Consider the following 26,134-nt stretch of genomic DNA (forward strand, 5'->3'; position numbering starts at 1 on the left):
GGCGCGGGGTGTGCGTCGCCGTCGCGGCCGGCAGAGGGATTCTGGGTAACGGCCCCAGCCGGCTGGGGCGGCTGGCTCCGCGCAGTAGGTTCAGCTCACGCCAAGTCTGTTGGCAGTGGGGATTGTAGGGCCGGGGGCAGCCGGACATGGAGCAGCCGTGGCCGCCGCCAGGACCTTGGAGCGTCCCTCGGGCAGAAGGTGAGGCTGAGGAAGAGAGTGACTTGGACGTGTCCCCCGGTTCTCCTCGCTACCCGCAGCTGCCGGGAGGCGGCACCCAGGTTAGAAGGGGCCCGTGTTCTGCCCGGGGATGGGGAGGAGCCGTCACCAGGCCCCCAGAGCCCTCTGTCTCTGCGACCCTCTTCTGTGCCCTGTTCTGAGCCCCCACCTCCCCCTTCCCTCGCCCCCGACTCCCGACCCCCAACCTCGGGCGTCGGGAGCCTGAAGCCATCCCATCACTTTGTAGCATCTACTGAGGTCTTCGAAGAGGGGCTGGCCATATAGCCCCAACCTTCACCTCCACGCACACCTTTTCACCTTGGTTAATTCCTCACTCTTGGAAGAAGTTTCTCCCCTCCACCCCTCTTCTGATGGCACCCAGATTTGGGACAGCTCACTCTATAACACTGACCCTTTGTCCTCTTGTGCCTGCTTTTATCCGAGCACTTTATTCTTTTGAAGGCACTGATATTTGTGCACAGTTGATGGGAATAGTGAATGGTTGTATTTCAATAATTCACTGAGCTCCTGACATAAAGATTTCAGAGCCAGTTTATTTCACTGATTTTTGACATCTGAGCAAATTCTGTAAACCTTGCTATTGATGCTGGCGTAAATCTCGCCCATTCGCGTGACCATTTTCCCCTTACGTTTCTGATTTTAGTTTTGCTTCACACCATTCTTCAGTAAAAATATATAGGCACACGTTTGCCTTTTCCCTTCAGACTTCTTCCTCAGATTCCTGCCGCTGCTTGTGGTTTTCAGCCCAGCCTTCTTTCCTCTGAAACTTATCCAAATGTGATATACTGCCACTTAGGATTTTCTTGGTCCTATCTTAGGGAGTGCTTAGGTACTCATATCACTTTGTCCCGGTTTTTCTCCTAACCTGAGTGTTTTCGAAGTGTATTTCAGGATCACGGACTAAACACTAATATGTTCAATGAAATGGATTATAGGTATTTGCCTTCTAGGCTTCTTGCAAAATGGGGCCCCCCAGGGCTTAACTGAATTAAAACAGTTTTTCTCTAGACTCATCTTGCTAGCTGTTAATGAAAATGAGTGATTTAAATTGTTTGCCAATAAGTGTAGGGTCATCGATCCTATGCCCAGCTCACAGGGTTGGTTGGCTGCACAGAGAAAAATGCTGTTTCATAACCACAGACTGTACTTCGGCCAGCCAGTCACTGGGAAAGTACAAGACATTTTTTTAGGAGGACAGAATGAGAGTTGATAGGTTGGTAGTCACCCACTAATTATGGATCACTGGTGTCATCTTTATATACAAAATGTGTTATATAAGCACATAATGAATGTGTTACAGAGATAGAAAAAGAATGAACAGCAGCTGCCATTGTCAGTTTTGAAGGAGTATAGAGAGGATGGAAAGGTCTCAAGAATTTCACTGCATTGTGGTTGAATCTAAAGAGTAACCTAAGAGAAACTGAATTTTAAAAATAGCTGTATATTAACTTATAAGCTTATTTAGCTGAAAGGAATTTTAGAAATGATTAGGCTTAAATCCTACATTAGAAGTGATTTCCCTGAGGCCATGTAGCTAGGCAGTGGCAGAATTAAAACTAGAATCCACTTCTGACACCTAGTACAGTGTTTTTTCCCACCTACTGTACTGCCCATCCTGTGATGTAATGTAAAATTTTATTTGGCTGAAACTAACTTTGAATGGTACTAAGATTTGCAAAATGATTTCTAATCCTAAGTTAGTTCATGTGTTTATAACAAACCTACTTACTTGTCTTGCTGGATTTAAGTTTTAGAACTTAAGTTTTTCTTTTGGAATATTTGGAAAGAATAAAATATTTAATTCAGTTTATAAACATTTTATAATCTTTATAAAAACAGCCTTGGTGTAATTTTACCAAATATAGGGAACCTAGCTATATTAATGTCATATGTGATGTATAGTTCTGAGATCCAATTAAATGCAGTTTGGAACTTAGAGATCCTGTTTGGGAATTTTTTTTTATGTAAAGTTACATTAGTAGACCTTAATGCTAACAGTTCCTTTTTCAAATCTTTGTTTATTAAAATATAATCAATCATCTCAATACATGTGGGATAGTTTACTCAAATGCCCAAACATAGTCTGTGTAGTCTGTGCAGAAGAATATAAACATAAATCATTTTTAGGATTTAGAAATAAGATTTCTATGTTTGATTTGAGAGGTGATTTGAGAATTTGCTCCCGCATAATTTGACAATGCAAGATATTTCCATTTGTCCTTACCTTTCTTAGTATTTCCTTGTCTTTTCTTACAAAATAAATTTTATAGCTTCATTTTTCTCCTCTTCCTAGTGCCTTCTTAAGCATAGCTAGTCTGCAGTTATTCTTAACCCTATTCTAAGGTAGCAAAAAGTAAAAATAAATACCTTACTTGGTTAGTTAGGACCAAGTGGTATCTGGGCTCCAAACCTGCTAAACAAGTAAAACATCTGAATAGCAAGTGTCCACATTCCCTCCAATAGAAATCTAAGTTTGCCTGAAGACTTAGCTAAAAAAGGAGCCTTGCATGCTACTTGCCTTAGAATTCCTTACCACCACTAGTCTGTTCCAAGAAGTCAAGAGTCGTTTATTCATCTAAGATTTATTGCATTCTAGCCCCTCAAGAAGCTGATAGCTAAACAAATAAGCACAGTATTGTGTGAAAACACCACTGTAGAAATATGCGTAACTTGGGTGGAGAGGGACAGGGTAAGAGGGAAGGGACATGATGCTGGAATCTGGGATGGAGATAGGTTTAGGGATGGGGGAGTTGCCACATTGAATGGGGTGGGGGGGTGGGAAGGGGATGTAAAGAATAAGCAAACAAGTAGAAGAGTGACTAGGACTGAGTCTAGAGAGATAATAGGAAGTGAGATCATGAGGGACCGTGCCATGCCACAGATTTTGTGCTTTATCCCAAGACTCTAAGAATGAGTAAAATTATAATATTTGTTTCTTGGAGAAATCACTCCAAGTCTAGAAGAGTAGAGAATGGCTTGAAATGAGAAAGGCTGTATTTATATAATTAAAGTGTGAAATTACAAGGGCTTGAATAGCGATGCAGATAAGGGAATAGATTGGAGTAAAATTATTCTGAATACCTAGTTTGAAATTGATCTACATTTTGGCTAAGAAATCATAAAGAATGTGCCTTTAGCTTTTGTTTGATAGAACTGAGGAATATAAGGAATTAAACATCTATCACAATGCTTTACACGTGGTGGTTCAATAAATGTTAAAAGTGGGCTTCCCTGGTGGCACAGTGGTTAAGAATCCACCTGCCAGTGCAGGGGACACAGGTTCGATCCCTGGTTCGGGAAGATCCCACATGCCACGGAGCAACTAAGCCTGTGTGCCCAGAGCCCGTGCTCTGCAATAAGAGAAGCCACCGCAATGAGAAGCCCGCGCACCACAACAAAGAGTAGCCCCTGCTCACCGCAACTAGAGAAAGCCTGCACACAGCAACGAAGACCCAATGCAGCCAAAAATAAATAAAATAAGTTTATTTAAAAATTTTTTAAAAATAAATGTTAAAACTAATTACTGTTGCTTCTTAGTAGAACAGAGTCACCACCTAATGAAACTTAGAAGCTTTTGCACAGCAAAGGAAACCACAAACAAGACAAAAAGACAACCCTCAGAATGGGAGAAAATATTTGCAAATGAAGCAACTGACAAAGGATTAATCTCCAAAATTTACAAGCTGCTCATGCAGCTCAATATCAAAAAAACAAACAACCCAATCCAAAAATGGGCAGAAGACCTAAATAGACGTTTCTCCAAAGAAGATATACAGATTGCCAACAAACACATGAAAGAATGCTCAACATCATTAATCATTAGAGAAATGCAAATCAAAACTACAATGAGATATCATCTCACACTGGTCAGAATGGCCATCATCAAAAAATCTACAAACAATAAATGCTGGAGGGTGTGGAGAAAAGGGAACCCTCTTGCACTGTTGGTGGGAATGTAAATTCATACAGCCACTACGGAGAACAGTATGGAGGTTCCTTAAAAAACTAAAAATAGAACTACCATACGACCAACCAATCCCACTACTGGGCGTATACCCTGAGAAAACCATAATTCAAAAAGAGTCATGTACCAAAATGGTCATTGCAGCTCTATTTACAATAGCCAGGACATGGAAGCAACCTAAGTGTCCATCAGCAGATGAATGTATAAAGAAGATGTGGCACATATATACAATGGAATATTACTCAGCCATAAAAAGAAATGAAAATGAGGTATTTGTAGTGAGGTGGATGAACCTAGAGTCTGTCGTACAGAGTGAAGTAAGTCAGAAAGAGAAAAACAAATACCGTATGCTAACACATATATATGGAATCTTAAAAAAAAAAAGTCATGAAGAACCTAGGGGCAAGATGGGAATAAAGACGCAGACCTACTAGAGAATGGACTTGAGGATATGGGGAGGGGGAAGGGTAAGCTGGGACCAAGTGAGAGAGTGGCATGGACATATATACACTACCAAACGTAAAATAGATAGCTAGTGGGAAGCAGCCGCATAGCACAGGGAGATCAGCTCAGTGCTTTGTGACCACCTAGAGGGGTGGGAGGGAGGGAGATGCAAGTGGGAAGAGACATGGGGACATATGTATATGTATAACTGATTCATTTTGTTATAAAGCAGAAACTAACACACCATTGTAAAGCAATTATACTCCAGTAAAGATGTTAAAAAAAAAACAGAGTCACCAGGGTGGACCAGTAACTTTTTTTTTTTTAAACAACTTTGTCTGTTTTGATTAGGATTAAGTTAAAGGTTATCTATCTGATGTAGTCAGTTTTAAATAGAAATTTCCAATAATAACAACTCAGATTACCAAGGATTGGGATAATACAGAAAGAAAATAGAAACCAAGAAGTGATTACTTCTAAATAAAAGGTTCTTTGAGTGAAGAACTTGCAAAGCAAAACTCTATAAAGGTCTGCTTTTCAGCATGTTGAGTGATAAGATGATGAACTAGATTTAAGCTTTCGTTCTCGTTATTCTGTTTCAGGATTATGAAGACTATAAATCAAATGTTTGTTGAGGCCCCACTGTATGCAGGACACTGTGCTAGTTGCCAGGCTTTTTGTTGCTGTTAGTTGTCAGGGGAGAGGCACAAATTAACAAAGAAGCTTAGAGTCCAGTTGATGAAACAAGGTCTATAATATAAAACTCTTAACTGCAAACACAGAAGGCTGGATACCTCTGTACCAAAAACATTGTACAGAAATCCTTGACTAATAGAAATTTGAACTGTGCTACATAAACATACCTGTTCTGTTGCCTTCTTCATTTCTTAAAAATACTGTTTTGTTTTGTTTTTTAATCCAGATGTATAGCCATGGAATCGAAATGGCTTGCCAAAAGCAGAAAGAGTTTGTGAAGAGCTCTGTGGCTTGCAAATGGAATCTCGCTGAAGCTCAGCAGAAACTTGGTAGCTTAGCACTGCATAACTCTGAGTCCTTGGATCAGGAACATGCCAAAGCACAAACAGCAGTATCAGAACTGAGGCAACGGGAAGAAGAGTGGCGGCAGAAAGAAGAGGCTCTAGTACAAAGAGAGAGAATGTGTATGTGGAACATGGATGCCATTAGCAAGGATGTTTTTAATAAGGTACTCTCTTTTATTGGACCATAATGAAAGAAGGAAAGACTGAAGTGTTTGTACAAACCAGTTGTGCATATCTTAACAAAGCAACAGAATCCTGTAAACAGTACTCAGTGTTGACAGTTTAGGAAAAGTGATTGTTACAGAAATGTGTTATCCCCAGTAGTGTCTAATGTGGGTAGTCCTTAATCCAGTTTTATGGCTACAGCATAGCACACTGCATATAAGCATGGGTTCTGGAGTCAGACTGCCTCAAATCTCAACTTTGTCATAGGCTGGCTTTGTGACCTTGGGCAAGTCACTTCTCTAAGGCTCAGTTTCATCAACTATAAAGAGTGGGTATGAAAACTAAATAAGGTAACATCTTAAAAGCAGATAGCATGGGGCCTGGTATGTGGTAAAGCTCAGATGTTACCAGTGCTTTCTGATGTTGCTATGCTTATCAGCTTGCTTTCAATTTTGTAACACTAATGTATAGTTACTGGTTTTATCAAATAAAACAAAGTCTCTCACTGTTATTTACCAGTATGTGTTTAGTAAACCTCAGATAGTAATCTGGTCTTAGTGTTACAAGCATTATTGCTGAAAGGAGTAGTAAAATACTTATGCCACGTTAATAGTTTATTAAGAGCAGTCTTCTGTTTCTCACTGGATTACATACATAGGCCTTATTCTTTGACTTTTGTATCTGAAAAAGAAGTGGGCAATGAAATAAAGTCATTTTCATCTAATGTCTAAAGTAATACTCTTTCTATTTGTACTAAACTTAATTCTCAAGACTCAGGTATGGACTGCTCATTCTTGTCTAAGTCCGCATTCAGTTTATCTTTAACCGTCATTATTCTCTAGACGTAGTGTGTAACACTACTTGTTTCTGCTCTGGCATCCACTCTCAACACTCCCCCCCGCAAGCACCTTTAATTTCCTTCCCCTGGACTAGGTCTAGTCCTGCTACAGCAATAAGTAATACACACAGGTAAATGTCTAGTACCACTAGCCCTATCAGTACTTCTTTCTTTAATGGAGATAAATTGTAAGAGTACAACATGCTTCTTGTAAAAAACAAAAACATAAACCTGTAAAGTAGAATTGAAAGGCTTCCTTCATTTCCATTTCCCAGAGATGCCCACTGTTAACAGTGAGTCATATCTTTCTAGACTTTTTCTGTGATTGTACTAATTTATATTTATATATTTTTCTTTCCCCTCAACAGAATAATTCTTTAACTGAATGATTCACTATCTCTGTATATATTGTTCTAAGGGATGTCTCATCTTAAGTATTACTTTATTTCTGGTTTGCATTTATACCCCAAAACTATTTAAAATATTTTTTTTATTCCAGAGGGAATTGTCAAAACAATGTTTCTTTGTTTATAAAGTTAATGTCTCCTCTGTTAACACAGTGGTCACAAAGAAAATATTTTTGTCTCTTCTTTTAATTGTTTTTTTTTAAAGTTGGATCTAACATAGCCTACATTTATACCACAAATTAATTAGGACCATCTTTATGTTCCAGTCATTTGCTCAAAATCGTACATTGATTTTGTCTGGGAGCTTGAGACTTGAGAGGACTGGTCTAGATCTGTGCTGTCCAACTTGATGGCCACTAGCCACGTGTGCTATTGAGCACTTGAAATGTGGCTAGTCCGAATTGAGATGTGCTGTAAGTGTAAAATACATGCCAGATTCCGATGGCTTAGTACCAAAAAAAGTAAAATATTCCATTAATAATTTTTTTGTGTTGCTTACATGTTGAAATGATAATATGTTAGATATGTTGGGTTAAATAGATATGTTATTAATTTCATCTGTTTCTTTTGCTTTTTAATGTGGCTGATAGGAAACTTTAAATTACATTTGTGGCTTGGATTATATTTCTGTTGGACAGTGCTGGTCTAGATGGAGAATATATAAAGGAAAAAAATGCTTTTATTTTGAAATATATAAACTTGTGTGTTTCCTGATTGTAAACTGGCAGAGAGCTAGTTTCCAATTTTCATTTTTGGCAGTGATGATCTCAAGGTTTAAACGTGATCACATAATGTTCTGAGAAATTGTTCTGCCAGTTTTTCTGGCCAGATAAAAACTTCACCTTCGTCTGTTTTATGACTTATTTAACTGAAAAGAAGCACTTCCTTAATAGAAATTTGTACTTGATTTCAGAATCAAACTGTTTAGCCTCTCCTAAGAAAAGTTTACAGCAAAGGTCTGTTTTAGGTTTATGTCTTACCAAAAATTTTGTTGTAAATATACTCTATATGCTTTGAATTTCTGAGTTTGTTTCCAGCAAGAACTCCAAAGATTACAGTAGAGTTACAAATATTTAATGGAAATGAATAATGCAAAACATAAATTACGCATATAAAGGATCTTTCTATACCTGCCTTTGACAGGGAAATTCAGCTTTACAGAAAGGTTAATTCATTTGTTTTTCTGTGTTGATTTCTAAAATAATTGTTTAATTTTCTACATATATCTCACTTTAAATAAGACTAATGAAAGTTCATTATAAGAAAATTTTTATTTTTAATAGAGTTTTACAGATGAATTTAATGATATAATATGAGTTTACTACATCACCTTTTTATAGTGTCTATAAGAACGATTGCTAGGCATTCAATAACTGAGAAAGAAAATCCGATTAGAATATAAAATCTGATTTTAACTTCAAAATTTTTTTCTTAGAGTTTTATTAATCAAGATAAAAGAGAAGAAACAGAAGATGAAGATAAATCAAAATCATTTATGCAGAAACATGAGCAGAAAATCAGACATTTTGGTAAGTCTACTACTTGAGTTTCCTTCTTTTGTAATGTTTGGTATCATAAATATGTGTACAAAAGGTGGATTTATAAAATGGGGACCAAAAAGAAGACAAGTGACAAACTCCAGTTGCATAGCTGCTTCTGGCACAGTTGTATAGCTCTTGTTTTAGACTTTTTTTTGGTCGTAAAAAAATAGAGTGACAGAGTAAACTGAATTGTGAAGAGAAGCAAAATTCAATCTATTATTATATAATCCTACCCTCTAAAACATGGTCTTCTTTACTACCTAGACTCTTTCCATTTCCCAACTAGTCTTTGCTTTTGTCTTTTTTCATCTTTGCTTCCTTTGTATCTGATTATTTTATGGTTGTAAGATTAGCATTCATTTTTTTCAGGTTTTGGATATGACGCTATACAATTTATGCAGATCCTTCAACTGTTATTCAGATAAATAATAAGTAATAGAATATAATTTATAATAAATAATAAGTAATAGAAATACATATACAAAGAACTGAAAAATAGTTTTCTTTATTGGGGAAAAGCAGTGGGATGGGGGTTGATTTAAGTGAAGGCTTCCCAGAGGAGATAACATCTGAGTTAGATTGTAAGGAACATGTAAGAGTTCTCCATGTAGATAAGGGAGGCAAGGCAACAGCATGTCCAAAGGCAGAGTCGGGAAACAGTATGCTATGTTCTAAGAATTATAAGCAGTGACAATACTGCTGGAGTGAAAATGCTACTGGGAAGTATATATGTGGCAATTTAGTAAACATAGTTTTTATTTGGAGTATGTTAATAAGCTTTTTAAATGACATTTTGAGACCTTTTTCCTATTGGTGTTTCTCTCCCAAAGTGTTTAGAATTTTATTCATCCTTATGTCAGTACAACGGATACTACTTTAGATTTTTTTCCTTTTTTTGCAGTTTATTCATAGAATTATTTCATAAAGTTTATTCATAAAATTTATTAATTTTTCTCATACTTTTTATATATTTATTTATTTTTAAATAAATTTATTTATTTTATTTATTTTTGGCTATGTTGGGTCTTCATTGCTGCACACGGGCTTTCTCTAGTTGTGGCGAGCGGGGGCTACTCTTCGTTGCGGTGTGCGGGCTTCTCATTGCAGTGGCTTCTCTTGTTGCGGAGCACAGGCTCTAGGCGCACGGGCTTCAGTAGTTGCAGCACGCTCAGTAGTTGTGGCTCACAGGCTCTAGAGCACAGGCTCAGTAGTTGTGGCACACGGGTTTAGTTGCTCCATGGCATGTGGGATCTTCCTGGACTAGGGCTTGAACCTGTGTCCCCTGCATTGGCAGGCAGATTCTTAACCACTGCGCCACCAGGGAAGCCCTCATACTTTTTATTTTTAAAAAGTGAAATAAGTTATGTATTCTGTTTAATTCAAGAACAGTGTCTGAAGAAGTAAGCAAAGTTTATTTTTGCAAATATTATCATTCCAGTATTATTTATAATAGAAAAAATGGATATACAGTCATCCCTTGGGTAGATATTAAAATCTTTAAATAAGCGGAGCCCTGAATTATAAGAATAAAAAGCAAAAATTTTGTGAATGAATCTTAGTTGTGATAATGTGAGTTGCAGCTCCCACCTACAGTCCTTACTCCCCAGGCCTGCGTGTTCTGTAGGAAAAGGAGTACCATGTACTGATTACTCTTTCAGAGCATAATGCATCTGGTAGAATAGCATACCTCAAGGTGCTTTCACACAGCTCTCATTCTGTAGGCTAGTTGCTTTGGAACCATGGGAAACCTAGTGCATGTAAAATAGTTCCCTCACTTTTGCTATAAACTGAGTGCTGTGGTCAGAAGGAATTTTATTTGGGAAAATATCCCTACCTCACTAGGTGTAGTAACCCACCTGGCACTATAATTATGTGGGTCTTCAATAAAACATTTCACTATTCTATAAAACCTACTGCTTCTGTGTAGTAATGTTCATAAGACCAGTGAGTTTCATGAGCCTGTTGTCTTCATTTCTTTTGCTGTAAATTGAGTTTTGGGGTCAAGAAATAATGTGGTATGGGGAACATCTCATTTAGTAAGACCACAGATGCATTACTGGTAGAAGCATGGCAAAGAGGGAGGGCAATACCAGATCTCAAATGGTCTTGTTCAAGTGAGGAACCACTGGTCCCTCCAAAATGAAACAGGACCAAGATTATCAACCTATTACTTGATGGTTGGCTGGTCCTTCCAGCTTGATGGTTGGCTGGCCTCTCCAATATTGAGGTTTCAGCACTGGTTTCTGCTACTGGTAAATTAGGTATTTAGTGGCTAACCTGGAATACCCTTGATGAAGAGATCCCATGCTGTTGAATCTCTGCATAATCTCAAATCTACCACCATGACTCCTTAGTTTATAAAATATTGTACAAACAATCAGATGGTGGGGAAATATGTGACTAATAAACAGTTTTGCCATTGCATGAGTGGGCTTCCGTGTCTCATCCTGTAATGCTAACCAGTGCCTTACTGTCTTCAAAGCCAACCAGACCTGATAGCCATTCCCAGATTCACATTGTGCCTGTTTCTTAGTGGAAATACACTTGACTTTTCACTTTGGGCAAGATATCCTACTTGCCGCAGCCCATTGGATCCCCAGAAATGTTACTAAGGTAGTAGGCTCCCAAAATTTTCCTGTGTTTTTATTTCCCACTTTCTGGCATGTTTGTTTGTATTGTACCGAGACAAATGGGATACCTGCTCCTTCTTGCTCACCAAGTTCCATCAGAGTGCAGTAGACCAGTTTGCAGTCATGTGGGATGATGAGATAGTCAAAGTCTCTGGGGACTAAATTATGGCACAGAGTTGACGGAGAGACCTGAGGCAAGACAGTGAAAGTTTAATATTGTCCCACCTGGGTGTAAGCAAATGTTTCTGGAGTTTTGGGCTTGTAATAAAGGAAAAAAAGGCATTTGTCAGAATAATGACTACATTGATATAATCCTTTGAAGTAAACACATTTGGAATAGCAGCTGTGATTAGGGCTTCTAGCTGGAGGCTTTCCAAACTTGGTTTGCATTCCAGACTCGTGGAAGACTCTGCCTAGAACATGGGAGGTTGTGAAGGGTTGCAAAGGCTTGACACCATATTTCTTTGTGGTCTCATGCGTACTTATATTCTTCAGACTTCCTCCTAACTTTCCCTTATGGTATTTTTTGATATTTTTTGACTGTCTTTCTTATATTGCTTTTATTACCCCCTTGTAATTAGATGGAATTTACCATCTAATGATTAATGGTACAACCATGTCATGGAATATTGTGAAGTATTGATTTTTTCCCCCATATTTATGTTTACTTATTAATTTAGTTAATTCATGTTTTATAAATATAAAATACCAATTTAGAAATAAAGTCTGTTTTCTTTTAAACTTCACAGAACAGTTTTCTTCAAAGTCATATGCATCTTTGACATCACTGTCTTTATGATGATCAGAGCTGATTTTTGATGATCTAACACAGTTTTTCATGGCACATCATCTGTTCACTTCCAACCAAAGTTAGCTGTGATTCAGCATTTTTTTGAATCTGTGTAGGATGTTGCCACTGGAGATTTTGTTAAAAGCTGTAAATATTTGCATAGATACTATGTTAGAATCAGTTGTGCTGTAGGTGGATATTCAGTCTCTTCAATGTAATCACTTATATATTGCTTTTCAAAAACACATCAGTATACTATTTTTGAAAAACATTTAATAAAAGTACTCTTAGAACAGAACGTGAAGTGAAATGAGTAGGAAATTAATATGTATGATATGATTCTAATTTTGTTTCTCTAAAAGTCATTAAAAAATAAGCCAGAGGGAAATACATCAGAATGTTAACATTGATTATCTCTTGTAAGCATTGCAGGTGGTTTATTTTCTGGATTTTCCAAATTCTTCACAATGAAAATACTTTATTTTTATAATCTGAAAAAGAAATATTTTTAAAGGGTTTATCCTAAGAATTCAAGGATGGCTTAACATTAGAAGACTCATTAATGTGATTCACCATATTAACAGATTGCAATAGCATAACCACAGGACTTAGTGATAAGTTTGATGTGGGAGGAATGGAAATGTCAGAAAAATCTCTGAAATGCCTGATTGGGTTACATGGAACCTAGGAAGCAATGTAGATGGTCAGGGAGAGAAGAATGGGTTTGGTTTCAATAAGATGAGTTTATGTGCAGGCATGTAGGTAGAAATAGCTGTCTGGTGGTAGGTGATTGGGAATACAGGAGATCTGGAGCTTAGGATATATTGAAAAATAGGTCATATATCATTCATTAAGAAATTCACAACCTAGTTGGGAGGTTTTTGGTACATTGAGAAATTAAAATACTTACTATAATTCAAAAGATTGAAATCTATCATTCTATCAGGATAATGCAAAAAGGAAAGGGAAATAAATAATGATGTGTATTTGGGGACCATTTTAGGTATCAGGTGTAATATTGAGAGCTAAAGGGTGGATTGGGATTTAGATGTTCACCAGAAAAAAATATATGGGCAAAGATACATAATTAAAATATTTTAATTTGTCAAAGTAAGGTTTTTCAAGCATTCAGAGAAGTTGATTGGCTAGTTTAAATGACTAGATTATCCTTAACCAAAAGATTAGCTTAATATTTGATGGATGAATGAATGAATTGTTCATATTGTGTTAATAATACCTAGTATTTATCAAGTGTTTACTTTCTGTCAGGTACTGTTTTAAGTGCTTTATATGTATTAACTTCTTTAGTCCTCACAAAAATCCTATGAGTTAGATGCTATTTTTAGCCCTCTTTTTTTTTTTTTTTTTTAATAAATTTTATTTATTTATTTATTTATTTATGGCTGTGTTGGGTCTTCGTTTCTGTGCGAGGGCTTTCTCTAGTTGCGGCAAGCGGGAGCCACTCTTCATCGCGGTGCGCGGGCCTCTCACTCTCGCGGCCTCTCTTGTTGCGGAGCACAGGCTCCAGACGCACAGGCTCAGTAGTTGTGGCTCACGGGCCTAGTTGCTCCGCGGCATGTGGGATCTTCCCAGACCAGGGCTCGAACCCGTGTCCCCTGCATTAGCAGGCAGATTCTCAACCACTGCGCCACCGGGGAAGCCTTTAGCCCTCTTTTACACATGGGGAAATGTAGGCATAGAGGTATAATAGAACTTGCCCAAGGTGTGGTAAGGCCAATACTTGAACCTAGGCAGTTTAGTCCTAGAGTCATCATGCTAGATTGTGTTACTCTCCGTTTGATTTTAAGTTTCTTTATAAATTCCAAAGTAATATGTGTACTTTCAGGTATGTTCTGTTCCACTAAGCCATTGATTCTCTTGATATCTTTTGTTCATAAAATTCCACACTCTTCCCACAGAGGTCTTAATGGACTACCTGTAACGTAACTTCTCAATTTCATAATAATTTAGTATGCATTTTTGAAATCAAGTATTGACAATTATTTTTCAGGTAAAGAAAAGCTATGGTCATCCTCAAGTGTTAATTTTGTCTCAGTTATTAAGTAGATAGTTTAAAACCTTTAGCGTTTAGTGACACCCTTCTTCATGGCCCCTGCAAGTGTCACTAACCCTTTCGTATATTATCTTTCCTGCAAAAGAAACCAGAATGGATAGGAATTTGGTGCCTGAGTAAGTCACAGTGCTGCCCATGGAGAAGCAGTGATCTCTCTGAATGGTTGATAGAGTTGAAAATATTCCCTCTTCAGAAGTGTAACAAAGCTAAGGCAAAATTGCTTTATAGGATTTATTTTATGGCTTCAGGTATAAGAAATAGGATTATGCTTTCTTTAGATCTGACCCACAGAAATTATTAATTAGATTCTTTATCTTATTTGAGAAGTAGTTTAAAGTAACTTAAATAATCATTGTTTCTCAGAATTTAAAATGACCTAGTCACTGTATCCAAAGTGTTGGGGAAATAACTCTATAAAGCTTGTAAAACTCTTTATGAAAAATGCTAAAATGCTTTTTTCCAATTTTTTAAATGAGGAAAAAATCATTATTTTTAATTAATTTCCATGTGTTGCTGTGTATTTCTCAGTAAGACATTTGTCCTCAGTTTTGTTTTTACTTGTGTTCTGATGTGGAACTTCAGAAGTTCATTTTGTGTCTAGAGTAAAGATTTATTGCCAAACTATTGAGATAGCCTTATAAAATTACCATGATGACTCAGTAACTTTCTTGGTTGGATGAGTCTAAATAAAGCTCAACACTTTGCTGGTTCTGTTAATTATTTGGGTGGTAACAACTTTTTGACCAAATTTCTTAACTAATTTGGGTAAAGATGACAGTACACCTTTAGTAGTATTTGGACTGGTTTGGTATTTTGAAGCAAAATGGCAGCTATTTTCAAATATGCTTAACTAATTTTAAAAAGATTTTGTTTTCTATGTATAAACAGTCATCATGACTAAATGGTTAACATGACTAAAATGGTTAAAGTATATTTACTATTATAACACTTACTGGATTGGTTTCCCATGCTGTTGACATTTTACCATATCATCTTAGACATATTTTAATAAATTAGAAGAAATGTAGTTTTTCTGAATCTTTTATTAAGTCTTTGTTTGCTCAGTGTAGTTTCTTGAGGTTTTGCTTTCTTATGCATCTAACAGAAAAATTTGTATTCTCTGAATAAATAATATTGAATCTCCTGAAATTATCTGTACTTACTTTAGCCTAGAATGACCAGCAGTCTCTTGCCTGGGACTTCGGGCATTCCCCAGATGTAGAACTTACGGCTTTAAACCAATCAACCTACTTTAGCCTGACATTATTTGAAATAAAGTTTGCTATGAATTTTGAAAGCTATTCCCTATATGCTGGGTATTGCTTTATTATCGCTCTTCATTTGCTTTTTTACCATAACATACTGCTATAGTAATGTGAGTTGTCTTTAAAGAGAATCATTTTAAAATACCATTTCTTTGCTTACAAGAGGAAGGTATTTGACATTCATGGTTTAATTCTTTTTTTTACAGGTATGTTAAGTCGATGGGATGATAGTCAGAGATTTTTGTCTGACCATCCATACCTTGTATGTGAAGAAACTGCTAAATATCTTATTTTATGGTGTTTTCATCTAGAAGCTGAACAGGTATCATGTGAAACTTGAATTTCTGGGAACCTTAGTGGAATTCTGATTTACTTTTTTGTTTTGTTTTTTCCATTACTTTAAATGAAAGTAGGAAGGTCATTAAATGAAATTATAATTTTGTTTTGTTTTGTTTTCACATCTACTTGAGCTTACTGTTGGAATTTTTTTTAGTTATTTCAGTTAGCATAGGGAAACTTGTTTCCAATGTGCTTTCCCTGCCTCCCTGCCCCCTCACCTCTCTTGTTCCCATGTATTTGATACTATAAACCTTTTTCGTTTTTAACCTATTTAAAAAAAAATCATATTTTAAAAATCCAAATAGTAATCACAATATTAAATATATTTCTTATAATTTTAATCTATTACTTTCAGAAAGGGGCTCTGATGGAACAAATAGCACATCAAGCAGTTGTTATGCAGTTTATTATGGAAATGGCCAAAAACTGTAATGTGGATCCAAGAGGATGTTTTCGCTTATTTTTCCAGAAAGCCAAAGTAAGTAGCTATTTGGTATTGTTAAATGGGAAGGTTAGGTTTTAGCTGAGACCTCTTTTGTCCATACACATCAATGGAAGCCATCCAACCAGGATGCCACAGGCTAAATTCTGTAGGTTTTATAAGGAAAAGAAAAATTATATTGCTGTTTTCATGCTAATATAGATTTAAAGGAACTATATAATAAGCTATACTATACAGTATGTATGTGAAATTGAGAGCCATTCACATGAATGTATGTATTCAGGAAAATTAGAGAAATGGTTAAAAAAAAAAACCCTGTAGTATACAGAATATTATGCAGCCATCAAAATTATATTTATGAAAAATTTTTAATCTGAGAAAATGCTTTGCTATAAAGTCAAAAGAAGTGATACATGTTTACATATACAGGATGATGTCAGCTATATTAAAGAAAAATAGGTATGTCTAGAAAGATTAAATCACATTTCACTCACTAAATTTACTAATTTAAATTATTACTATAATTTAAAAGTTGTACAAGAAGTAGAGCAATAAGAATTCACATGCACTGACTGTAGGAGTATAAATTGGTATAACCACTTTGTAAAATTTCCTTGTAAAGTTGAATAAGACAAGTGCTTACAGCCAGAAATTCTCCTAGGTATATACCCTAGAGAAAAACGTCTCAGTGTGTGGTCCAGGGACACTTGAGGGTTTTCAAGACCCTTTCCATTAGTCCTGAGTCAAAGCTATTTTCATAATAATACTAAGATGTTATTTGCCATTTTCACTCTCATTCTCTCATCAGTGTACAGCATAGATTGATACAGAAGCAGATGTGTGAATACAGCTGTCTTCTGTTAAGCCAGACTTCTCACTAAATTGTTTGTTTTGGAAATATAGTTTTTTTTTTAAAAAATGTTATAGGGGCTTCCCTGGTGGCGCAGTGGTTAAGAATCCGCCTGCCAATGCAGGGGACACGGGTTCGTGCCCCGGTCCGGGAAGATCCCACATGCCGCGGAGCGGCTAGGCCCGTGAGCCACAACTACTGAGCCTGCGCGTCTGGAGTCTGTGCTCCGCAACGGGAGAGGCCGTGACAGTGAGAGGCTGCGACAGTGAGAGGCCCGCGCACCGCGATGAAGAATGGCCCCCACTTGCCGCAACTGGAGAAAGCCCTCGCACAGAAACAAAGACCCAACACAGCCAAAAATAAATAAATTAATTAATTAAAAAAAAATGTTATAAATGTTAATAACACGTAATGAGTTTGTTATTATATTTCAGTTAATATTTAATTCCTGTTTTAATTTCTAACACATAAGTATTGATAGATATAGCCCACGTAAACAGGAACTCTTTAGGTTCCTCAATAATTTTCAAGAGTATGAGGGAGTCCTGCGACTATAAAGTTTGAGAACTGCTGCCCTAGAGACACTCATGTATGTGCTTAATAGAATTGTTCATAATAGCAAAAAGTCTGGGAACAACCCAAATGTCTGTTAACAGTAGAATGAATAAATTGTGGTATATTCATTTGGTAATATACTAATCAGCATTGGCATGGATAAAAGACAAGAAAGCAAAAAAAACAAGTCTCAGAGTGATATATCTGGTATCATTTTAAAAATTTTGTATTTCTTATAAAGTTCAAAAACAAGCAGAACTAAATATATTGTTGACGGATACATAAATTTTAAGCAGTAAAACTGAAGAGGCAAAGGAGTGATTAGGACAAGTTACAATAATGGTAACCTCAGAGAGAGATGGAATGCTCTTTGAAACTCATCTCTAAGATACTAGTAATGATCTATTTCCTAATTTTTGTGGGTACATAGTGAGATTTTTGCCCAATAAATTGTACATAAATATTTTACATGCTCTTTTTTGCATATATGATACATTTTAGCATACACAGTTAGAAGTTAGAAGGAAATATACCAAAAGTTTAATTTTGATTATATTTGGGTGGTAGAATTATAAGTGATTTCCATTTTCTTTTTCATATACTACAGTGAACATATTTCCTTTTGTAAATAGAGAAAAACATTGTATTTTTAAAATTAAAAAAAATTAGTGTGGCAGTAGTTCTACCTTCTACTTCTACTGTTAAAATAGGAAATTTTCCCAAAACAGTAGTTTTAATGAGTAAACAATTTTTTTTAAAATAAACTTATTTATTTATTTATTTATTTTTGGCTGCGTTGGGTCTTCATCGCTGCGCGCGGGCTTTCTCTAGTCGCAGTGAGCGGGGGCTACTCTTCGTTGCGGTGCGTGGGCTTCTCATTGCGGTGGCTTCTCTTGTTGCAGAGCACGGGCTCTAGGTGCACAGGCTTCAGTAGTTGCAGCACACAGGCTCAGTAGTTGTGGCTCGCGGGCTCTAGAGCGCAGGCTCAGTAGTTGTGGCAGCCGGGCTTAGTTGCTCCACGGCATGTGGGATCTTCCCAGACCAGGGCTCGAACCCGTGTCCCCTGCATTGGCTGGCAGATTCTTAACCACTACACCACCAGGGAAGCCGTTAATGAGTAAACGATTGAGTTGGTATTTTAGTTAGGCTTCTGATGACTACTCTAAATTTTCACTTGACACATAGGCATTAAAAAAAAAAAATCACACTTTCTTTTTCATCTTACATTAGTGGATATGTTTGAACTAGTGCTTAGTAAGATAATGGAACATAGTCAAACTATATGTATTCTTCGACAAAATAGAACTGAACAGCTCTGCTGTCTTAGATCTTAACACTGTGTTCTTAATAATTTTTTTAAAATTAAGGAATAACTTTCATGAGGTGCTTGCTTTGTGCCAGGTATTATTCTAGGCACTTTACATGGATTAACTCATTAAATCATCATAACATTTTATAAGGATTTTTATTTCTTTTTTACAAATGAGGAAATTAGCATAGAGAAACTGAGCAAGTGACCCATAGGTTGCTTAATAAAACAAAAATCAATCAAGTCTCTAGATCTAAATCCCTAGGCCTTAGGCATGAAGTAAGGTCAGCAGTTGTGTCACTTGATTCCTTTAACGGTTTGCTACATAACCATTTCAGAAGGATTACTTTTGGATATGAAGGCTAACATTGCATGTGTCTACACGAGTACCGTATATTGACTAAAGTGAAATGCTATAATATAATTAAGGGAAATGATTCCTAAATTCTTAAAAAGATAGAATGGCAGCACAGAACATTGTCTGCATTATTTATATAGATATTGATGCTAGTAACTAATCCATAGGTTTTAATCCAGTTATACAACGTAAACTACATTAAAGAAAAAAACCGCACTGCAGACGAATGGGCCCATTGATATTCAGGAATGAGACTTCGACAAAATCTCTTCCACCACTTGAACTTAAATTCTATGATCTATTGTGTAGGATGTGCTCTGTGTCATTTTTTAATCTGCAAAGGAAACGTTTATAATTGGAGGCTACTGCCAAAAGGATGTTTTGCATTAAGAATTTTGCTTATATTATATACATCTTGGGAGAGAATTCCCTTCCCTCAACATAACTCATCGTACTTTTTTCTTTCCATAATCTTGAAAAGAAGGTACTTCCTTAACTAAAACACTAAGATATTTTCATAACGAAGTTGAATGTTGAGTTTAATTGGTTTTCATGGCTTTTGCAAATAGGGATTTTAGGGTCAGAGAATTACTAATAACAGGTAATAGTGTTCCCTCATTAATTGGTAGAGAATTAGAAGGTTTAAAGAATATCCCTTGGCTGTTGCTTGGCAGTGGGAAGAGGAGAGGAGAACGTGAGAGGTTAAATAAGGACTATTTTGGATCCTGTCAAGAATATAGATAAATCAAGAGAAATACAGAGGAAGCCTACCCTCTTTCATTTTATTAGTGTGTATGTGTAAAGAGGGGTTGTTTCTTATTAGTTTGTTTTATTTTGCTGAAGCAGAGGTAAATGGAACAAACCAATCGTTAATATTCATATAAAACAGGCAGTTTTTAGAAATCTGACAGAGATCTTGGTGGTTTCTACATTTAAATTATTCACCTCATCTTTACTTCTTCGACTTCAGGCCTAACATATGCTTGCTAGAGTTTACTGTGTGGTCTGGAAGTCTTGAAAAACACAGTCTTTATTTTTTGTGTTTTCTAGGCAGAGGAAGAAGGTTATTTTGAAGCATTCAAAAATGAACTTGAAGCTTTCAAGTCAAGAGTAAGACTTTATTCTCAATCACCAAGTTTCCAACCTATGACAGTTCAGAATAATGTTCCCCATTCTGGTGTTGGATCTATAGGTTTATTAGAATCCTTACCACAGGTAAGTTGGAAAAGTAAATATTTATTTTATAAATGTATTAGTTCACATAATTTTTGTTCTTTTGGACTTCTCTTTCTTCTTATACATTATATATGTGTGGTCATTTTAAATATTCTTGCCTCAAAAGATAACTCTGAGTTTCATCTCATGCCATGTTTTGGCATTAAATCTTGTTCATCTCTTAGGTATTTAGAGAGATACCAAATTCTACTCCTTTAAATACAGAAGATGAGGACCACCTAAGCATTCTTAAGGGCAAGTGTTACCTATTGATCATCTCAATCATAAACTTCTCAAGATGGCTCCTGAGGAACATCTCATTCTAAGTAGAACTATACTGTTAAGAACTTATTGAGATGAATTAGCTTCAAAGCATATGTCCAAGTAGCAACCACGGTGATCTGTTGCATGAGTTTAGTAGTATTATCTTTTTGAATGTTGGTGTTGCCTACCAGATGTAACATTTTACTACAAATTAACGTAACTTATGCTAAGCTGTTCTTTATGGTAATATTGGCCAACTCTTTGAGCCCCTTGGAAATCTGCTATTAGAATAAGATAAAACCATGTCACTAGTGTGAAAGAATTTATGTCAAAGAGGAGGTTGGACCACTGGTCTGCCTGATTCTACTTAGGATTACAATTTTAAGTTATTAAAAGTTACTGCCCATTTTGGTTCTAGTAGCATTTAAATTGAACCAGTCATCTCTCATTTTCTCATTTTCAGGCCCTAAGATTTTAGGAACAGCTTTAGCCAGTTTAGCCTGTTGCCTACACAGTGAAAGGGAAGTCTCACTCAAAAGGCAATGTGAGGAGAGCTCTGTATTTATTTTTAAATCTCAGAGTGGTAGAAATTGAGATTTTCAATATCTTGACCTTATGTATCTATAATTTCACTATTCTGGTTATATGTATTGTAGGCCAAAGGGACAATTTAAGGAAAGCAATTGATCATATTCAACTCAGCCAAAAATATTATTTTCAAGGATAGAAATAATTAAGGTCTGATTTTTAAATAATTAGTAATGTTAACCCTTAGTTAGACATGTAAGCAGTATTCCTTCTCAATTTGTCCTACACATTACCTCTTAATGCTGTTTAAATAAAATGATAATTTTCTCTTCAGTTCCGTGAGAAATAGCCCATAGGGACGGCAGTCTTTCCAAAGGAATTTTATGACTAAATCTCTGTAAGTTCAACATATAAACCTCCTAAAACTAAGGTGTTACATAATGAATGCAGAGGAAAAAAGACTTTTGAAGGATGTTGTTGATTCTAAACGTAAGAGGGAAAAGATAAGATTTCAGCTAGATCCATAGAAGCACTGTTACTTGAGAGAAGGATAAGATGATAGATAGGATAAGATGAGAGACAACCTGAGGGACTAAGTTGTCAACTGAGAGGAGATTTGGAAGAAGAGCTTACCATAACAATAACATCCCATTTTTATTATATCAGTTTATAAATTGCAAAACACTTTTACATGGTGTCTCATTTAATCTTCTCAAAAACCCTGTGACACATTTTCATTCATTTTATGGGTGAATAAACTGAAGCTCCTGGAGGTTAAGTAATTTACCTGAAGTCAATACAGTAAGTGATGGAGCTAATATGCTAATCCTGGATTTCTGTTCTACTCCATTGCTCATTCATTCTCCTACATCAGGGGTCCTCAACTCCCGGGCCATTGACAGGTACCGGTCCATGGCCTGTTAGGAACCGGGCCGCACAGCAGGAGGTGAGTGGCGGGCAAGCGAAGCTTCATCTGCCGCTCCCTGTTGCTTGTATTACCGCCTGAACCATCCCCCCAACCCCGGGCCAGTGGAAAAATTGTCTTTCACAAGACCGGTCCCTGGTGCCAAAAAGGTTGGGGACCACTGACCTACATCATAGACTATTGTTGAATCATATGCTAGAAATAGGACAAGACCCTCAGTTGTGTGCTCTTGGGAAGAACTGGTCTCTGGGACAAGAAATGTGTTGAGTATGTTACTAGATGAGAATATAGGGTAATCAGTGGAATTTAAGTGTACATTAGGTTAGGTATATGGATTGCTTTTTGTTTTTTTAAGTCTCCTCGTGATGATGTCTTCAGTTCTTAAGGAGGTGGGTAGATGAATTCTAGAGAATCTCTTTAGCCAGTTCTAATACTCAAAATTCTCCATGAAAATCTGGAGCCTAGTCTTAATAGAGAGTAATTGTAAGCTCTGTTCTGAAGGGCTTTGGAATTGGGCCTGGATGGTCAGAAAAGATCTTAGCACTCTGTTTCTTTGGAGAATGGGATAATGTAACAAGATTATTAATAATTTTTTATAAAACTTAAATTTGGATAACACTTTAGCTTTTAATCTTTTTTTAATTGACAACAGTCTCGTGAAATAAGCCAAATACCATTATCCTTAGCTTTGAGAGAACTAAACCAAGGCCTCTTGGACAGAGATATAAGTAACAGTTACCTTAGGCTTATCCTGTATACTAGCGTTTAATGTTATTAAATTTTGATGAATTATTTTCTCTTTGAGGATGGCATTATACTAAGTGGAAGAGGCAGGGTTAGAACTGAGGTCCAAAGTTATTTTAGTGTTCCAGACCTCAGTCAGTTATTTGTGCCACTTCCTTCATAAAAACCTGATTGAGAATAATCCAACTAAATTCTGGCTTACTTTTTGACTTTTACAATAAAAGAATCACAAAGTATTGTACTTTATTAAGGAGACCTTTTGAAAACCCTGCCTCCCTTTGGTATGGGGAGGTTTAAGATATCTATGCCCTGTGTGGACTGTTTTCCTCATTGATGTTTATTAAATAAAATAGATGAAAGTAGGTGATACATAATAAAACTCTAAGTATGAGCAGATATTCAGAACAACTGAGTAGACAAAACTGAATTCTTGGGGAAGAATTTCCTAAAGTCCTAGGTCCTAAGGGCTTATGTCTCTATTCATGATGCTTTAATAATAATGGGTTTATTTTTGCATTTATTGAATAAGGTTTTCTGTTCCTAGTTTTAGAAATGAACAAAGTAGAATATTTTTGAGTTCTTCTGTTTAAAAAATAAACAAAACCTAAATTAAACTGTTCTTTTGTTTTCAACTTTTTAAATACGAGTCTAAGTACCTTTCAAAAGATTAACAGTTTCTCACTTGGGTTTGTTTTAACCTTTGAGAAACCAAAATAGACTCTGAAGATAGCTATAATATTTACTTAGTAAATAGATTTTTTCCTTATTCAAGTGTTTTTATAATTTTAGTATTTACTGTTATAATTAGTAATCTTCATAATACATATAATACATTGCTGGCTTAAAGCCATGTTTATCTTTTAAATTATCAATAGCTATGTACATATAATCATACGGAAGATATAGTCTTATATGATTAAATAATTAAAATTATACAGTTTTGTTAAACAGAGGAAAAAGGTAGTGTTTATTACATTTCTGTTTTTCACATACATCATTCTCTCTTTATCACATCTCTTTGGATTAAGTGGTAATAATCTATTTAATTTTTTTCTTTCTTTACCTTCTTGGGTTTCAACCCAAGTCTGACTTCAAAGTCCATCTTTTTTCCTGTTCTGCTATACTGCAGAGAAATAGAGAATGCAAAACTGAATATGCAACTGCATATACTGGCATAAAACTGATTATCATTCATTCATTCTTTTTTCTTTTCAGAATCCAGATTATCTTCAGTATTCTATCAATACAGCTCTCTGCAGTTTAAACTCAGTGGTACATAAAGATGATGATGAACCCAAAATGATGGACACTGTATAATTTGGTTAAGACTGCTGAAGCCAAGTGCTATTTTGCTACAAGAAAGGAAGAACTTGGCTATTTTCTTGACACTTTTATGGGTGCTGCACTTTATTTTTGTTCGGTTTTTGATGGGAGGGAATACAAAGAGTACTGAAACGTTTTGTAAAATTTCTTTTATGTGCTGCTAGGTTTTTTTGTTTTGTTTTTTTTTCGGAAGAGAGGAGTGGTACCATATGTTGCAAGAAGTCAAACTGGACTTTTTTTTGGTGGTTTTAGCTACTAAATTTGCCTTTAATCTTATTGTTCTCAATTTTGGAATCAAAGTATGAAAATCTGCACAAATGCAATGTTTACAAGAACTGGTTGATTCTAGGAGGCATCTGCTACAGTCTTTTTATATGGATATGTACATGTTCTACTCTACAAAAATGATTAAAGATAAAAATGTACTTGTATCCTATTGCTAATTTAGCTGTCAAATCTGGTGTTTCATCATATTAAAAGCAATAAATCAGTAGTTGATAATCTACTTTACTAAATAAGCGGGGTGGTACAAATTAAAACAAAATCTTTCCCCTTAAAATAATATTACATTTGTTTTTTCGGCACCATCAGTTAAATCCTTGACTATAATATCAATTTTATATAGATACTAAATTTACCCCCAAGTATTCTCAGAACTGTATTCCTTAGTAGTTGATTTTACCCTGTTGACATTTTAATATTAGGGTTATATAGTGATATAAAAAGTGATAAAGCTAATACAGATTTTTTTTTTAATGAGAGGAACTCCAATCTCACTCTTAATTTCTTTATTTGACATAGTCTGGGATCTCTCAGGGAGCAAGTTTTAAAAGAATACCAATGGCCTGTAAGAACAAATAGGGAAAAATAATCTGATTTTTTAAATTGTGGTTATTGTTTGTTTTACTCTGATGTGGCCCAAAGACTTTTTTAAAAAGGCAAGAGAAATCTTTTGGAGCTACTTACTTATTTCTAAGAATTTGGTGATCCTTATTGGTAATGATGGCTTTTACTACATTTGTCATTCCTCTCTTTAGCTCAGTTACCATGGAATGCTTCTGAGCTTTACTACTTCCTATATAATTCACTTTAAATATGCCAGGATATTTGATTATTCATTTTATTTGGAATGAGATGACAGTGTTAATTATTCTGTCCTTATTATTTGAGGATTAACCTTCTGACTTATAGGAACATGAGCTTTGATTTGAAACCAATGTAGTCTTTGGCTCAGTCCCATTGAGACTAGTAGCAAACATTTAGAAGATGACTAAATGGGATTTGGACTACACGTCTCAATTTGAGAAGCCAGATGATGCCAAGGGACCCACGTGGTGATCAGACCTGTTATCTTGGCCTCATTTGCACCTTGTTTTAACTAATCTGAGGTGATAAGGCACTTAGTACCCATAGAAATGGACTGGAATTACTGAATCTACGTATGTAACATCACAATCTTCCTGGTTTTAAGAATAAAGCTGTTTTTGTGCTTTTGATATAAATACATACTCTATAATAAAATGTTTGACTAATTTATATGGTAGTATTCATCAGCCTGAATTTTTTTTTAACCAATGACCTAGTTATAGAAGTTTTTTTGTTGCTGTTTGTTTTTTTCTGTTTTGGAGCAAGCTCTTGCTTTTTCCTTCCTATCAAATGGAGAATGAACATAGGAATAAAATCCCCAGTTTCACAGAAATGTAACTTGAAGCATTACTTTCCATTCTTCTCACTTTTCCCCAGGATTTGCCTGTAAGCTTTAAAATTGTTTTGAATTTCATTTTGCCTTAGGTTAGTGGTATTAAAAACTGAAGACTGGAAGGAGAGAAATTATCAACAAACTGAGTAAACTATTCCGGAAGGATTTTTTGGCTTTTGTTTTCTAAA

The 26,134-nt window shown here is 35.9% G+C and overlaps 1 protein-coding gene across 2 annotated transcripts; it reads left to right on the forward strand.

The window, feature by feature from the left end:
• CDC37L1 (cell division cycle 37 like 1, HSP90 cochaperone) lies at positions 1–25,764 on the forward strand. Of its 2 annotated transcripts, none has more exons than XM_068553529.1 (7): positions 1–198; positions 5,568–5,849; positions 8,531–8,624; positions 15,602–15,717; positions 16,090–16,212; positions 20,299–20,463; positions 24,140–25,764. In XM_068553529.1, the coding sequence occupies exons 2-7, from the start codon at positions 5,568–5,570 to the stop codon at positions 24,239–24,241; spliced, it is 882 nt and encodes a 293-aa protein (XP_068409630.1). In that variant the 5' UTR covers positions 1–198; the 3' UTR covers positions 24,242–25,764. The 2 variants fall into 2 exon arrangements, with proteins under 2 accessions (XP_068409630.1, XP_068409629.1); XM_068553528.1 differs by having other exon boundaries at positions 1–278; positions 24,140–25,763.
• Positions 25,765–26,134: the final 370 nt, after the last annotated feature.

Source organism: Eschrichtius robustus, chromosome 10 (assembly GCF_028021215.1).
Source record: "Eschrichtius robustus isolate mEscRob2 chromosome 10, mEscRob2.pri, whole genome shotgun sequence".
Taxonomy (NCBI): domain Eukaryota; kingdom Metazoa; phylum Chordata; class Mammalia; order Artiodactyla; family Eschrichtiidae; genus Eschrichtius; species Eschrichtius robustus.

Excerpts from the sequence above, each read along its gene's own strand:
- CDC37L1 (XM_068553528.1), top strand. The coding sequence starts at position 147 with ATGGAGCAGCCGTGGCCGCCGCCAGGACCTTGGAGCGTCCCTCGGGCA. Across the intron at positions 5,850-8,530 it reads GCAAGGATGTTTTTAATAAG|AGTTTTATTAATCAAGATAA; the intron begins GTACTCTCTTTT and ends TTTTTTTCTTAG. Across the intron at positions 20,464-24,139 it reads TATTAGAATCCTTACCACAG|AATCCAGATTATCTTCAGTA; the intron begins GTAAGTTGGAAA and ends TTTTCTTTTCAG.